General features: G+C 30.7%; 1 protein-coding gene and 1 long non-coding RNA gene across 5 annotated transcripts; one reads left to right on the top strand and one right to left on the bottom strand.

Annotated features, from left to right (window-relative positions):
* Window positions 1–1,188: 1,188 nt before the first annotated feature.
* Window positions 1,189–16,298, bottom strand: LOC105193219. Of its 4 annotated transcripts, XR_005576589.1 has the most exons (7): window positions 16,284–16,298; window positions 4,193–4,322; window positions 3,159–3,383; window positions 2,977–3,057; window positions 1,868–2,304; window positions 1,443–1,774; window positions 1,189–1,263 (listed from the first exon to the last, which is right to left on the bottom strand). It is a non-coding gene; the product is annotated as an uncharacterized LOC105193219 (long non-coding RNA). The 4 variants fall into 4 exon arrangements; XR_005576590.1 differs by lacking the exon at window positions 16,284–16,298 and having other exon boundaries at window positions 1,443–1,790; window positions 4,193–4,409; XR_005576588.1 differs by lacking the exon at window positions 16,284–16,298 and having other exon boundaries at window positions 4,193–4,400.
* On the top strand, window positions 5,239–9,428 carry LOC105193218 (multiple epidermal growth factor-like domains protein 10). Its single transcript, XM_011157588.3, has 13 exons — window positions 5,239–5,371; window positions 5,649–5,822; window positions 5,910–6,050; window positions 6,134–6,274; window positions 6,354–6,500; window positions 6,600–6,734; window positions 6,796–6,915; window positions 7,323–7,610; window positions 7,687–7,806; window positions 7,990–8,109; window positions 8,210–8,365; window positions 8,447–8,608; window positions 9,118–9,428. Exons 1-13 carry the CDS (start codon window positions 5,311–5,313, stop codon window positions 9,192–9,194), a joined length of 1,842 nt encoding a protein of 613 aa, XP_011155890.2. The 5' UTR covers window positions 5,239–5,310; the 3' UTR covers window positions 9,195–9,428.

Here is a 16,298-nt window from a genome sequence, read left to right as displayed (position 1 = left end):
GTTCATTCATGACTGAATGATATACTGAATCGTTCTATTAATGAGATAAACGTAACAGACGTCAGTAATGACGTCATAGTCATAAGCAAAGGAAGGATATACAAAAAGAGTTAGCCACCCGTGTGCAAAAATGATTGCACTGTTCTAGACATGTTCATATATAGTTACAGTGCGATGCCGATTCTGTCAAGTCCCATTTTGTCAAGTTTTCTCCCTCCGACGGCCGATAAACGCATGGAGTAGCCTCGCAAAGGCCAAGTAGGCAACGATGTAAGTATATGTGAAAACATGTAAACGTGTATGACGTATCAGCAGGATTTAAAAAATTGTAAAAAGATAAAAATTGTTTTGGTACAAAAAAAAGAAAAATTACATTTTTTTAAATTAAATAATTTTTTTTTTAATATATCGAAACAATTTTTACCTTTTTACAATGTTTTTAATCTTGCTGATGCTTACAATAAGATCAAAGTTTAAAAGATGTGTGATAAATTTTATGATACGGATAAAACTGTTATTGAGATTTTGAATATTTTTTTACTACTACTGATATTTTTCGTTATTTTTAATAACTATCGCATAATAGAGCAATTTTTCATCATTTGAGGATGACGTACTTACTTAAATATAATAGTCAACTATTTTTTAGATTTAGTGATATTATTTAAACTACTTATTTATTGATACTATTTAACTATCATGCGTAACTGTGAAATATTTGAAATAATAGAATACTCGGTTCACGCAAAACATTTTACTGTTTATACATTTTTTTTATTATATATGATATATGAATACATAACTAGATTTTTATTTTTTTAATGTTTTATATATTTGATATTCTTTACTTCCAATTTATAATATATTGAGAATAAAAATGTAAATAATATAATACCTTCAAAAAATTATTTTTTTATCATAATAAAATAAGTGCACAATAATACAAAACGTAAAATCTTTAAAAATGTGTTCATGATAAATTGATGAATGTGTCTATACATGTGTATGATCAAGAATTTTGATAAGCTGCGATTGTAAGATACAGATGAAGAATGCAGAATGTCGAAATGTTATAAGCGATTCTATGCCATCGTGACTGTATAACTTTTGCATCCGACACAGGCATCAGATGTATCCTCAGCAATATTAATATAATTTTGCAGGTAATACTGATGATATATTCAGTCATTTATGATGTTCGGCAGAACTCGAAGATCCTTGTTAAAACAATGACATCCAAAAATCCGTTTATTGTGAAGTTATCTAAAAATAATCGCAACTGTCTTAATAAATGTAAGTAATTTTAACCAAGAGTTAAACACAGCTTTTAATTCTAAGAGCTACATAATTTTGATAAATCCAATTTTTTATGTAATAGAAACAATATAACATTTAATATACAATTGTAAAATTTGCGAGATACTTAATAAAAATTTATTTACCTTTTTTTGAATTGTTTCGTAAATTTGTTGAGGATACGGTTTCTTCTCGTATTGCGTGCTTTATGTGTTGCCACGCGTGTGTAACAAAATTATCGGTTAAATTTGAGATTGGCTAGAGTGATCTGTGAGCGGCTTATTGCTCTACATAAGCGTCGATCATCAATATTTCGAATTCCTTTGGCAGATTCCACCATCGGTATTTATTTTGCGACAAATCTGATAGATCCAGCAATCGAGTATAATTACAGTTCGCTCAGTAATAAATAGCTTTTAGTGATTAGTTGAAGTCGTGCAGGTGTGTTACAAATCGATCTCCAAACAATTTTGTTACACTGAAAAGTAAGAAAACTTTTTCAAAATTGTTTACTAATGCATCAAAAGACTTACGTACATTAGATAGAGATGAGATAATTTCTACTACTTACTTTTTTGTATCCGTTTCTGCTTTTTCTATTTATTTAACAAAAATTTCAAATAAACAATGTTGTCACTACGATCTCGTGCATCTTTTGATTAAATCGAAAACTTTCGGATTTTGGAAGCTATTTGTCAAAGCTTTATTTTGCATCCGAAACAGGCGTGTATGTTTTTCGAAATTATTAGCTTTTAAAATTGTTATAATATTGGATTGTAAATCTTTTAGTTTATTGGACGCATTTAACACATGATCTTCTTAGTTTTTTAATGTTAAATGATTAACGTCTTCAGCAAAATCATTCCTACTTTTGAACTTTTTTAAATTGCTTGATGTTTTTACTTCATTTATATGTTTCAATTTCTCAAGAAATTGTATGAAACAAATCCTTCATTCTTCTTCAGTATTAACATTTTTCATCAACAGGTGCAATATGAAAAAATTGTCCTGGTACCAGACAATTTGTAAATATTTTATTGTGTACTAAATTTCCGGATAATTTCATCAAAAATCTTTTGACATTACTAACGTAATCGTTAATTATTTTGTTACTTCGCAAGTTAATAGAATTTTGCGTATTTACTTGCATTATAACGACTATATTTATTACAATTGTCTCGTTTTCTTCTTTTAATTTAGGTCTTTTAAAAGATTATTTATTTATGTTATCTAAGTATATCGACCTCAGATATGTCAAACATTGCAAGTATTTCTGTACTCGGAAGTAGCATCTGTATTTCAGACAGTGATTCAATCATTGAAAGGTATTTGTCATCAGTAACGTCTCATTTTCTGTTTAAACTTATTATCCATAAAGATATATCAAATGATTTGAAAATGTGAGAATATAGAGTATAGAATATAGAATCTCTTCAATAAAGCTTCGAATAGCATGCAGGATATCTTCAATAACGTATGGAATAGTGAATAGAATCTCTCTAAATCACCATTTAATACGGCTGGTATCTATAGTATTTTCAATAGTATCTTTTACATCATTGTATAGTGTTTTTGATATTGTTGAAAAATCAACAGAAGATCCAAATTGCTGCACCATAATAACAACAAAAATCGCTCCAAGAATAATTAAAATCACAAAACAAATACAACAACACTTACAGCATGTACATTTGCCCCTCTGTACGGGTTCTTGCATGACTTGATGTAGTTCTATTTTCGAAATTGAGGGTTCCATGTTATCTGTGAAAGTATAAATTTTTATTTAGGCATTTTATTTACAAAGTGACTATGTTTATTAATAAACATAGTTATTTAAAAGGTCTTTTATTTTTAAAACTTACCTTTTATTTTTTACTTTTCTTGCAATTTCTTGTAGTTTAAGATCTTAAAAATGTATTTTGAGGAAGTTTTGTAAGTATTTTGGAAACTGATGCCTTTACGACTACACGAAATTACAATAGATTATGAGTACGCAACGTGCGTTCAATAATCACAATTGGTATCTCAAATATCTGTTTTTTTTTTCTTTTTGTATTAGCTTCGACAAGATTTTTTCCTATTTTATCCTAAACACAAGAATAATAGAATTATTTAGTTGTTATATGTACAGTCATGTAAAAACCGAAAATTGCATTAAAAACTTTAATCACTCTTTCTGGACAGTTTAACAAAGAGAAAGTTTTAAAACCAATATATAAATATCACAAAATGTGATTGGAAATATGTTTAGAAAGACATACATAAAATCATAAAGTTTTAATGCTCTTGTTTGGTAGTATAAAGAAAGATAGAGGGTGGGGAAATATCATTTTGTTTTTTGTTAAGTGCCTCAATAAATATTAACGCGACACAATTCTTATGAATACAGATTTAACCATAGAGTACCTTTACAATTTAAACACTTACACATTAATAAGTGCTATAAAACGAGATTTTATGAACACTTTGAAAAATGTATTTTATTTGTAAAAATAATTTCTTTGTCTTAAAAAAATAATTTTAAAAATTAATTTCTTTGGTATTAGTAAGCATTATGTAACGTCTACTATGTGGTTATAAAATTGCATGGTTTTACGTCTGTAATGGCTCATGACTATTTCACGACCTTCTCACTATATGTTATAATTTTATATGCAGAATTCATAAAGGAGATTGTAAAAATTCACACAAAAATTATTTTAGGCACCAAGAATCGCTACACAAGACTATATGGATTTCTTCATTTTTATGTTTAATATTATTTAACTACAATAATTTTTTTTAGTTACTCTATAAGCAATGTATTAATCAATTTTTTATTGCGACATAAATAATTATCACTTTTTTATATTTAAATTAACCCAAAGTTATAAAAAATATAAGTAATATTGCTCACTCTATTAATGCTCCGTTGTTCGTTCACGACTGAATGATCTAACTGAATCGTTCTACTGGCAATGAGATGAATGCTACAGTCGTCAGTGATAACTCATAAACCATGGTGTGCGAAAAGAGTAACTAAATCTCTGTAAGCAAATTCACTTCTTAGAAGGTAACAGGAGCTGAACGCTATCCGTACAGCTTGGCCACACAGACGAGGGATTCAATGAAGTTAGTATTGTAATCAATGCATCACTGCTTTATATTATGGAATTTATCGTATATAAAATAATATAAAATAATAACTGATTAAATTAAATTTATATTTATCTAAAACTATATGTTAATTATTAAACTACCTTGCTAACAAAATGGTAAACAGAATAAACACAGAGATGAAAAAAAAATAGCTTAAAGAATAAAGAGGAATTCCATATCTGGTGAGGAAAAAAAAGACATGTTATATTTTATTTTTTTATCACACACATTCACTTAAACACAACATGACGTGCACACTTGCACTCACATACACGCACATACCTACATGCACATTTTTTTAATATTTTGTATATTTTATAATTACTTCCGTAATATATTGACAATATAAGTTCAAATATCATTTCAAAGATTATTTTACGATAACAGAGCAGGTGTTCTAATCGGGATGATATCATGAAACACAGTGCCGATCCTATATTCCAAAGAACCAAGTGTAAAATCTTTACATGCCATTCTAATAAGAAGTAAATAAGAAAACAGTACAATTTTTTTATTAAAAAAATGACTTTTACATATCTTTATTATAACGTAATACATTTACATTAATACATATTATAAAACAGAGAAACGCTTTTCATGATTAAAAGCAGATACAAAAATAAAATATAGTGAACTCTATGATAGAACACACAAAAAGAAAACGGAGTAGAAGAGATTTTCTAAAAATCAAATGCAATAGATAAAGAGAAGAAAATATTAACAATTATTATTATCGTTTTGATGAAATTTATGAAACTTAATCCGTGCGTTTTATCTCTGTTTAGGGCCGGCACTGCTCTTAGATTTGATAAAAGAAGCCAGTCTGATTAAACTTCATTATTGAAGACGCTACAATAATACTCGAAAGTTCGAAAGATGCAGCGCATTCAGCAAGTCATTTATATTTTATTATATTTACAATTTTTCGTCTGTAATGGTAAGCATATACAAGACTTTTAAATATAATAATGTCAATATTTTTATACATTATTATGTGCATATTATTCGTGCAATTTCGTTAAAATAGTTATATTAATAGTCTCTTGTACATAATTATATGATATATAATATATTAAGCATATTATATATTACATCATAATAAATTATCTTACATTTGGCATAATTTAATATAATAAATCATGTAAATATTAAATTATGTCAAATATAAAATAAAAATTTTTATTACTATTAAAGCAAAAAATAAAATGTTTTAGTGTTTACATTTAACATTAATATATGGAAAAAAAAGACTGATGTAATGTGTACAAATGAATGGAAATGCGTTTCTAATGATGATTGTACGGCAAAAAACAGTGAATGCATTAACAATTTGTGCCAGTGTGCGTCTGGATATATCTTTAACACCGATATGACAGCCTGCGTTAAAGGTAACATTGTTTTATCGAAACTTTATTGTTCGCTTAAACTTATAATTGAAAACATGTGAATAAAAAGATTATTGCTACGTTTCACAGTTGCAACTAACATCTATGAAACGTGTGAGGACACAGTGCAGTGTTCAGCTTATCTTCTTAACGGAGCTAAATGCGTGAAAAACGTCTGCGTATGTGGTCCCGGTTATTATTATCTACACGGTAGATGTAACCAATATGTCGGTAAGCAATATTTTCTTCATTCTGTTGTATTTTTTTATATCATTAATGATAGAAAGATTTTGAATCATATTATTAATGCACAGGTTTATTCGAAAAATGCAAAAGAGATGTTGACTGTTATGTGAACGCCGATTTTGAAGCAAGCACTTGCAACGAAGGAATTTGCAACTGTAGGTCTGGCTTTTATCAGCGCGAATATCGTACTTGTCGGAGAGAAGGAAAAGGTAGATCATGCTTTTAGCGACACATAAATTTACACGACGTTAAAATATCGTATAACATTATTTAATGTTGTTTGCGTAGCCGAAGGCGACGAGTGCACAGTTGATATCGATTGTACTTTTGGCAATGCGACATGTAATGAGTTCGTATGTGCAATAAAATCCGAAGTCGATGAAATTGTCGAATTTTCGTCTGACATTACATTAACCAAAAGAATTTGGGATAAAGGTTTGTAATATAAATTGTACATGTGACAATAGTACAAATAAATCTTTAAACATTTTTAATAATAAATTGATGAATGTGTCTATACATGTGTATATTTAGAAACTCGAGTGGGCGATATTTGTACAGCCGATAAGGATTGCAAAGCAGTGAAAAATTCCGAATGTGGCCCTACTGGGACATGTCGTTGTGCTCGTGCATATTTTGCATCAACCACGAAAACCGAATGTATCCCAGGTAATATTAATGTCACAGACACCATTTTGTAGGTAATGTATTTGTGCACTTATGTCGACAGAATTAGGGGAGCCCTGTCCAACTGACGCCAGCCACATCGAGAAATCTATTTGTCGTGAGGGGAGATGGAGTTGTACGAAAGGCACGGTCGCATCTAAAGATAATCGCAAATGTCTGGATGGTAAGTAACTTTAGTTAAGAGCTAAACATGACTTTGATAAATTCTCTTTCTTTATGTAGGAGACAAACAAATGCTCTAGTATGTGTAAAAGAAATTCTGATTCTCGTTAAAATTAAAAAATGAGAAGAAATGCTATTTTTTTCGAAACAGGGATCTTGGTGCTTAATAATATTTTTATATCAACTATTAAGCACATTTTTCAGTTCTGTAAATTGCGTGTACTCCAACGTTTTCCGGAAATGCAATCGTAAACTGAAGCTAAAAATAATATCTCACATTAATTTGATTGTCAGATTTAATAATGATGACAAACATCTTAGAAAAGTGTAAAAAACTTATTGAGAAAAGTATCATCCCAGTTAGGATGTTAAAATTACATTGACTTTTAATATATTTATTTTATTCAGTGACCAGAAAGTATAAGGGAAATTGCCAAGTGGACGAGCAGTGTTATATCTTTGGTCCTGATGCTATGTGTAATAATAATAAATGTACATGCAATGAGGATACTTCCCATTACGTCGAAAGCGAACTCTTTTGCTGGGGAAACACCGGGATCGGCAAAACTTGTAAACAAGATCGAGACTGTTACGTAAAAGATTTCAATGGCAATTTAACGTGCAGCAAGGATAAATGCAGTTGTCCTGATGGTACACGTTTAAGCAAGGATAAGAAGTCTTGTATAGGACCAAGAGGTTAGCAGTTATTTACTTTATTACTTTTCCAAGTTTATTGCGTGGAGTTTGACAAAATTTTTGCACTAAATCTTAGGACTTGGAGAAGCTTGCGAAAAACCCATTGATTGTGCGACACCACATTCCGTTTGTAAGAAAAAAGTGTGTATCTGTGACAAGAACTATTACGAATCAATACACAAGACATGTAACGCAGGTAATATCTTGATTCTTGTAGCAATTTTTCTTCAATCAATTTTTCTTGAGAGAAAATCGTTTATATATTTTTGTATCACATTTGTAAGTAAATTTCAAGAAATATTATGTGAAAAATTAATGTAATATGTAACTAAAATTTAATTAAAGTTAATGTTTACGCGATGTAGTAATTGAATTTTAGGTATCGATGCCGTTTGCGAAAATGACGAGGATTGCGCACCGGGGAATTCTAAATGTATTTCGAAAAAATGCACTTGTAGACCAGGTTACGTGGCTACGTCTAATAATTCATGCATACCAGGTAAACATTTGTGTCAGTTTCTAAGAAAATATTGTTAAAATTTTTTATGTTTATATCGATGCGGTAACTTTAACGTTTGGCTACTTTGATATGTTTCTAGAATCGTTGTTTGGCAAGCCTTGTTTCGAGGACATACAATGTTCTGCCGTTACGGCGGGTTCGATTTGTGAAGAATTGCCAACGTCAAAAGGCAACAAAGCGTGTACCTGTAAAAAAGAAGACCAATACAAATTTAAAAGATGTTTCCCGAAGAAACGTAAGACTAAATAATTTGCTACATTATTTTTTTCACCAAAATCATTTATTGAGACATTTATATGTATATTCTCTCGCTTAGTTATCGGTGAGACTTGCACGAATTGGGGCGAGTGTTACGAAACCTACAATGAGAACAGAATAGTTTGCAAAAACGGAAAATGCGCATGCAACTGGGGCTATAAAGAATTTAATGGTAGCATCTGTATAGATCATCCGCAAAAATCAAAATTTTTTTTATCAGGTAAGTAGCCTTGACTCAGTTAAACGTCAGTTAATGAAAAAAAATTTTGCTGCATTTTTTTTCCGCTCACGTGAAAGTAATTTAGATTAACGAGAACCTTTCCCCAAGTGCCACATAAAACCCTTTATGTGGCAGAATAATGTACTTGCAATTACAAGTCACACATTCGCACGCCAGTTTGAGAGAGCTGTGTCGTGTAATTTTTTCGATTAGCATTGAAGATAAGACGTGCTTGCAACGGCATGGCTCATCTAAAAACGGACTTTTGCGCGTTCTTAGAAAGCGTGGAAAGCAATGTTCTGTTAAACATTGCTATTTTTTGAACACCAAGTCGGAAATAAATTTACAACTGCCATGAAATCCGTTATCGCGTAATAATCGATGACGATAGAAATAGCTTTCGCCTTCCAACCAACGTTTGACTGATGAAAGCTATTTCTATCATTATTTACTTTGTCACTATTCAGGCCAGCCTGAATAATAAATTGATTAAATTGTGCTTTTTCCAGGTAGTGCAGTTAACGTCAGGTCCACGGGATTTTTTTTAATCGTACTCTCTTTTATACTTTCTAGTAAATTAATTTAGATTTGTAAGAAAATATATGAAAGTAGTTTGAAATAAAAAAGGACGCAAGTATTCTGTAAAATAAATTGCACTATTTGTCATTACCTACCATTAATATTTTTTTAATAAAAAAACTTGATAAAAGTCAAGATTTCTGGCAAATTTTTTCTTGTTGGCAAATAGTACAATTAGAGCAACTATTGCATATATTCTAGAGCATATATGTGTATGCACAGTAAAATTGAAACTAAAATTTAAAAGTAAAAGAAAATAGAAAATAGATAATAAAAAATAGAAAATGCTATTCTGCTCATACGTTTTATAAATTGAATCACAGTGATTGGGCAGCCAAGTTTAATATCAATTGCAATTATGCTATAATGCAATTAGGTTATTTGTGCGTGATGTAGGTAAAAGAAAAATGGGGTTATAGGCAAGGTGTGATTTGAATACCGCAATTTCCGGTGATCGAGATTAAAGATTGATGAAAGGAAAACTGCGTATTTAAGGTTCCGCCGGACGTGATAAGGAGACCAAATAGTCGACACGCGAGCCGCGGCCGTACTCATTATGACCATTCTTAGTGAGCGAGCAACGCTCGCTTAAAGTGTGCTCTCGATGACGTCGCCGATGTATTTAAGGGTTGTGACGTCATAAAAATGGGGAGCAGAGAGGTCAAGGCGTACTATTTAAGTATATATACACCCTTTGTGTGATCGACCAGACGTGGAACATTCACCAAATTATGATAAGGTTCCACGTCATAAATATTGTAGAAATAAATAATAGTTTATTGTAAAGAAAAATTTTGTTAATTCTTTTAACGACTATTATTGCTAAAAGATGCTTAGTATTACTAACCTTAAAATAAACGTACTACATCGAAGGATCTTTTACTTATCTGTTATACGTTTTAAATTGTCTGACATTTTCAAGATATGAGTGGAGCGATGGAAATGTTCTTTTGTAAGATTTACAGTCCGATAGACACTGGAATAGCGACGATCTCTTTAAAAAAATAGTAATAGATAATATAAAATGTAACATTATCATTTTAATTAACTAAAATTGTTTTTTGCGCAAAATTGAGCGAAATTTTTTCAAAGAATACTAAAAGATCAAGAGGAATATAAAAGATTTTCTAATAATTTTCTAATACTGCCTGCAAGAAGTTCTTTAAATACGTTTTTGGTACATTTCGGGCTTTTATATTACTCAGATATCACTTTCGCCGCAATTTTAGTTACGAATGCTACGATACGCTTTAAGATCGCCATCGAATAGGACCGCCGTAATAATTTACCTCTAATCTAAGCATCAATCTCAATTTATGGATCCATCTACGGTTGTCGTCAAGCCCTAAATTATTGGATAGTCTCAGCTATATAGTTCACATCTCGGGATTTTCGTTACAAGTTGTATTAATTCAATGCCTATTCAGTTCTATACGTGATTATGCATTTCACAAGTGTACCGAGCGTGTTATATTGACAACATCAGATATATTAAGGTTCTTCTGTCAAGGATCTCAAGACTGACGATTGCTAACAAAGGCCAAGTCCTCGTCACAGATTGCTAACGAGCTTAGTACTTTTGTCACCCTGCGGAAATTGATTAAAAAGAATTGTGTCACAAAACGTTCTAACTTTTTTTCCTTGTATTTTCTATATTATATTCTTTTCTTTGCTTCGTAAATTTTGTGACCAACAATACCGAAGGTTACTGCTTACTTCGTTCTGAGTACTGCGTGCATCGTTGACATTACAATTTGAATTGCGAACAACCTCGTGATCTTTCGTACCCTTCCACTCTTCTGCGCAATCTCCATTTATATGACCTAAGCGAAATTACCACCTGCGCTATGCAACATAGATACGAAATCAGATTAAGGAAAATTATTTCTAACGATCGCAGGAACGAACTGATTTTATCGCAATATTTGTTTGACGATTATAACTAATTAGATAGATATAATACTATCTTTTCTTAATCTAATTACAATTCAGATAGAATACTATTTTTTCTTAATTTACTTACCGCTTGAAATGATAATACATTATTTTGTTCTACTCAGACATGACTAGCCTATTTTTAAAAAATAATTTATATATATATTAATTAAAAGTAAAGAAATTTAGAAATCATTTTAACAATAGTGTGTTTTATCTTAATTTTAACTTTTATACTAACAATATACTCTGAAAGCTACTAGCTGTGCGAAAATGTCGTGCACAAAATTGGATACCAGAATATGGATTTCAAATAATAGAAGAACGGAAGAGCTATCAATCTGTTCCAAAGGCGGTACAAGAATACATTCACACGCTAGAAACAGGGAAATTCAATTAGTTGTGTAATTGACGCCGAGATAATGTCAATCGATCATAATAACGCGGCGCAAGGATAAAGATAGGGGACATTAGAATCTGTATAAAGCCAATGTAAAATGTCTACATGGTCAAATTGCTTCGTACTATTAGTTAACTTATTATACAGTAAAATTTTATACGTATTAATATTAATAAAACACGAGTCTTTAAAAGTTCTAATTTAATTTTTAAATCAATTTTTTTGTATAGATTCATATATTTACTATATATTCTATTAAACAAAGCTGCCTTGATTATTTCAAATTTTAATGAGTACTTTCTTTACGATAATTAGATAAAAATCAAAATAGTTTTGTTAGTTGAAGAACTTCTGTTAGCATTAAAAGCACATTTCATAAGTGAGTATATTGTCGTAGACACAGGCACGAAAGTTCAAAGATATAAGCCACACACCTTCCTACTTAGTATTCTTATCACCTAGATGTATCTATCACAAAAAATCGAGTTGCTTATAAATCTTCGAATAAGTGATTTGATATCGGATACGGTATACAAATGCTTCTCTCTATCAGCCAAAACGTTCCCTCGTTTATCCGTTATTCGCGCGCGGTAAGCTAACGAAGGGATGCGAAAGGTCACACGCCAACCAGATGGACAGCCGATAGAGGCACGACCTGGCTTCTTTCTTTGTAAAATGGGTCAGAACTCGCTCACGCGGATAGGAAGTGACGCTACCACGAAGATCGTAAGCACGGAGTTTGAAGTTTCAGCACGCGGTTAAGTTACAAAGAAATATTCTAGCATTCTTCATGGCCTCGCACTGACTTATACTCGGAAATCATATTTCATAAACGTTGCAGATAAGTACGCACACGAGAGAATAACTCAAGTAAAACAGTAAAACAGTTTTAGTTGTGACAATAGCAAAAAAATGAATGATATTTCTCCACATTCTTCAAAAGAAGAAACACAAGCCAAAACTCGAAGTTATCAATTAATAATTTTATTTAAATAAATATAAATTTTTTATAATAATCTTACAAGCGCTACAACATTATTTAATATTAAATAGCATTTCTGTAAAAAAAAAAATTATTTAATGTTAATAAAAAATGGTTATATGCCAAATCCTAAGAATATTATATAAATGTTATATGAATATTATGTGAGAAGTAAATAATATTATTTACTTCAATATTTTCAATTATCGTATACTATAACTTTTAAATATAATAACTGTAAAGTTTATGTATATTTTATGCATAATAATTTACATTAATTTTCAAACAAAAATAATATTTATAGAACATTTTCATAATGTTCCAAGGATATAATATAAAACAAACATGTATCATTAATACAATATTCCAATAATATTCCTGAAAGATTATTTTGATATTATTTTAATTTTTTTATAATTTTCGAATAATATTCTAAAAATATTGTAACGCTTATAAAGAGAAACCCTCGAAAAATATATTTTAATTTCATCAAAAAATGCAACAAAAATTATTCCTAATATCTAATAATGATCATTAGCAAAATTAAGTAAGAATTAATTACTTGTGGAATAGTTATATTTCGTTTGCTCGCGATTTTGCGAAACAGTTAAAAGGCGTAGCCAAGCATTACAATCTCTACAGCCATTGATATCATCTATAAGCTACAAGGAAATCGCGACGCGAAGTTGACGCAGAGGTCACGATTCAGTTTAACAAGTTCGCGTTTCTTGCGCTGCGAAATGTTCCCGACCATGCACAAAACGTCGCGAAAACTAATGCAGGAAGAAAATTACAGACGGACAGAGATCTGATACTGCGGCCTGTCGCACCACGTAATTCCCCACGTAATTTCAGGCCGACTTGCCCAGACTTGCGCCGATCTGGGGCGTCGGGGAAAGTTCGTGTCCGATATCGCATCGCACACCCGTGACGAAAATCGTCGTTGAAGAAAGACGTCAGAGTTGAGGAATGAGAAGAGCTGGTGCAATTTGCCGGCGCCATATTGCGAGCGCCCGGGTGATCTATAAATCCAGCGGCGGTTCCGTGCTCAGCCGCGTTTGAAGGCGGTAACGCGGAACGCGCGTCGTGAATTGTGTCGCAGCGATTTTCTTGCTACCCGCGTATACATATCGGATCGCGTGTCCGACATTACCCGCCCTTATGTGTCATGCGTTATATGGTGCTAACGGAGGCCAAGGTCGCGCGACCAGACGCGAGAATACGCAACGATCGAGCCGGGTCGCCTTAGGTCGAACTTCTCGATCGAGACGGAAAGCATTTATTAGAAGAGGGCAGTATAATTATCAAAAAATTATATCTTCTTAATAAAATTATTTTATGCGCGGCAATGTTAAACAGAGAAAATGTAAAATAATTTTCTCCTGTGTTCTTTGTATAACTAATACTTTGTATAACTAAAAGAAAATAGTTTGTTCCAATATTTTTATGTATTGCCATCACAATCTCTTATATCAAACAGTTTTTTTTTTTTTAAGGATAGAATTTAATTCTATTCTAATATGATAAAATTAGAAAAGAAATAAAATTTAGAAAACGCAGCTTTTACACTTTTCGAATATTAATACTGATATAATCGAATTAATTTCGTTACTTAGATCTTATCGCGACATTATATACAGTGGAACGTGAACGTTGTTGGAAGGAATGGTTACATTTAAGTGTTCGTTAAACTTGCGCACTTTTCTTATCAGATTTCAGCAGGGCTGCCGCAAAATGTGACGTCCGATCGTATCTGCAGAATAAGTGTTTTTTTTAACGCGCATGCCTGACAGCATCCAACATTTATATATACGTATGGTTGCAGCGCGTTTTATTTTTACGTTTCATAAAATGGCGTTTGCTGCCGGCAATGCATGGCTATTTGAATGAATTTTGCATACCAGGCACGCAGCGTCGCTCGGCGTTCCTTTGAATTTATTAGCATCTATTTATGACGAAAAAATTTATACATAACAAAAGATATGAGGGAGAAATAATGCGTCATTCCTGATTGCGGGCGAGTTATCTTCTTACGATGACCCCGTTACGATTCCAATGCGCTTGATTAAATATTATTTTCTATTTTCCTCGATTATTATGCATGTAATGTCCAACTTTTTAAGCGTTTAAATGTCATCATTGCTATTGAATAAGTCACATAAAATGTTCATGACTGTCATACACTCCCACGAGCAAAGCAAACGTAAATATGCGCAATCATTATCTCAATGCAATTTAAAAATCGTGTAATTTTACCGACATGCACGATGCATATTTGCACATTTTATTTGACAAAAACGTGCGAGAAAGAAGTCCGTATTGCCATCTATCAAACGAATCGCAAACTTACTGTTTCAGTGATCCCATTTCTACAAATGCAGTTTTTATTAGTGTTAACATCGTACAAAATTATTTAACACATTTTATTAAATGCAGTCATAGCCAGACACTAATGCAATATATTAATTTTTACTTATAGAAGCTATTTACATTATAAGCTAAACAAAAAAATTACTGTTAAATATGTATAAAAAGCTTATTTTTTTTAGAAAAGATTTAAATTTTAAATAACTTTATCATTAGCATATCAAACTTAATTACGTATTTGAGACAAACTTTAATTAACGTTACATAAAATCCTTTATACGAAAGGTAAGTTTTTAATTCATCGATTGATCAATCTCATTATGCGCAAATGCAGCTTTTACAGAACAAAATTGCATTTACGTGTAATACGATTAATCAATCGATGAATTAAAAAATTTATCTGCACTATTTTAATATTTTTTCTTATATCAATTTTACATGTGACATCTGAAGTTACATAATTCTTAAGTAAGTACATGTATTGCAAATACAGACTGTATGCTCATATATACGTAGCTTCCTGCACTTCCTGTATCATTTTACTTTACAACATGCAACACGTAGGGAACCCAATTTGGACGTGAGCCAGAAATCTTCCATTTCGAAGCTCGAATGCATACTCATCTCTTGGAACCGATGCAATTACCATTTGCTGATATCCAGGTTGATCTGTCCGGAAATTTGTAAAGAGTAACGAATCGTTTCGCGAAAGTTCCCTCCAAGAGAACGAGTTTTTCTCTTTTTTGCTTTTTCAATATTTTATCGTTGAATTCATTTATTTAATACATGCTTGTGCTATATTTAAATTTCCATTTTTTCTAAATTATCAAAGCACAGAAAGAAAAAAAAGGAAGTAGACATATAAAAATAAAAATTCTGGATTTTTTAATTTAAATTTTAAATTTAAAAAATAAAATTTTAAATTTAAATTTTAAAAAAATTTAATTTAAACTACAAAATTTTTTAATTTAAATATTAAAATTTACACATATACAAATAAACTTTAAATTATGTTTTTGACTGTAGTCTATTGAAAAATATATAAAATAACCAAATAAATCTATATATATATATATATCTATGTTATTCTAATGTATGATATACATTATTCTAAATATATTATATATATTTAGAATATAATACATATATAATTTTTTATATTTCTTTATATTTAGATGTCTAAAACAAAAAATTTAAAAAACTTTAAATTCTCATAATATAAAATATTAAAAGTTAATGTAATGTAACATGTAAACACACGTTAAGTTAAATAAATTGGATAGTTCTTTTCTTGTAAGACCATATATATTGTAAAGTACATTCATATAAAATTATATATTTATCATAGTTTATTTTAATTTTTTCTCATCTGTATGTTTATTACGAACAACAACAAAAATGTTTTAACTTACACAACAGGATGCAAG

This window comes from Solenopsis invicta, chromosome 16, assembly GCF_016802725.1.
Source record: "Solenopsis invicta isolate M01_SB chromosome 16, UNIL_Sinv_3.0, whole genome shotgun sequence".
NCBI classification, from domain to species: Eukaryota; Metazoa; Arthropoda; class Insecta; order Hymenoptera; family Formicidae; genus Solenopsis; species Solenopsis invicta.
Note: the sequence above shows the minus strand (reverse complement) of the source record. Positions and strands in the feature narration are given on the sequence as shown.

What these genes read in the sequence shown, in the direction of transcription:
- LOC105193218 (XM_011157588.3), top strand. Translation starts at nt 5,311, where the DNA reads ATGCAGCGCATTCAGCAAGTCATTTATATTTTATTATATTTACAATTT. An exon ending in AAGATGTTTCCCGAAGAAAC is followed by an intron (nt 8,366 to 8,446) that starts GTAAGACTAAAT and finishes TCTCTCGCTTAG; the next exon opens with TTATCGGTGAGACTTGCACG. An exon ending in ATCAAAATTTTTTTTATCAG is followed by an intron (nt 8,609 to 9,117) that starts GTAAGTAGCCTT and finishes TGCTTTTTCCAG; the next exon opens with GTAGTGCAGTTAACGTCAGG.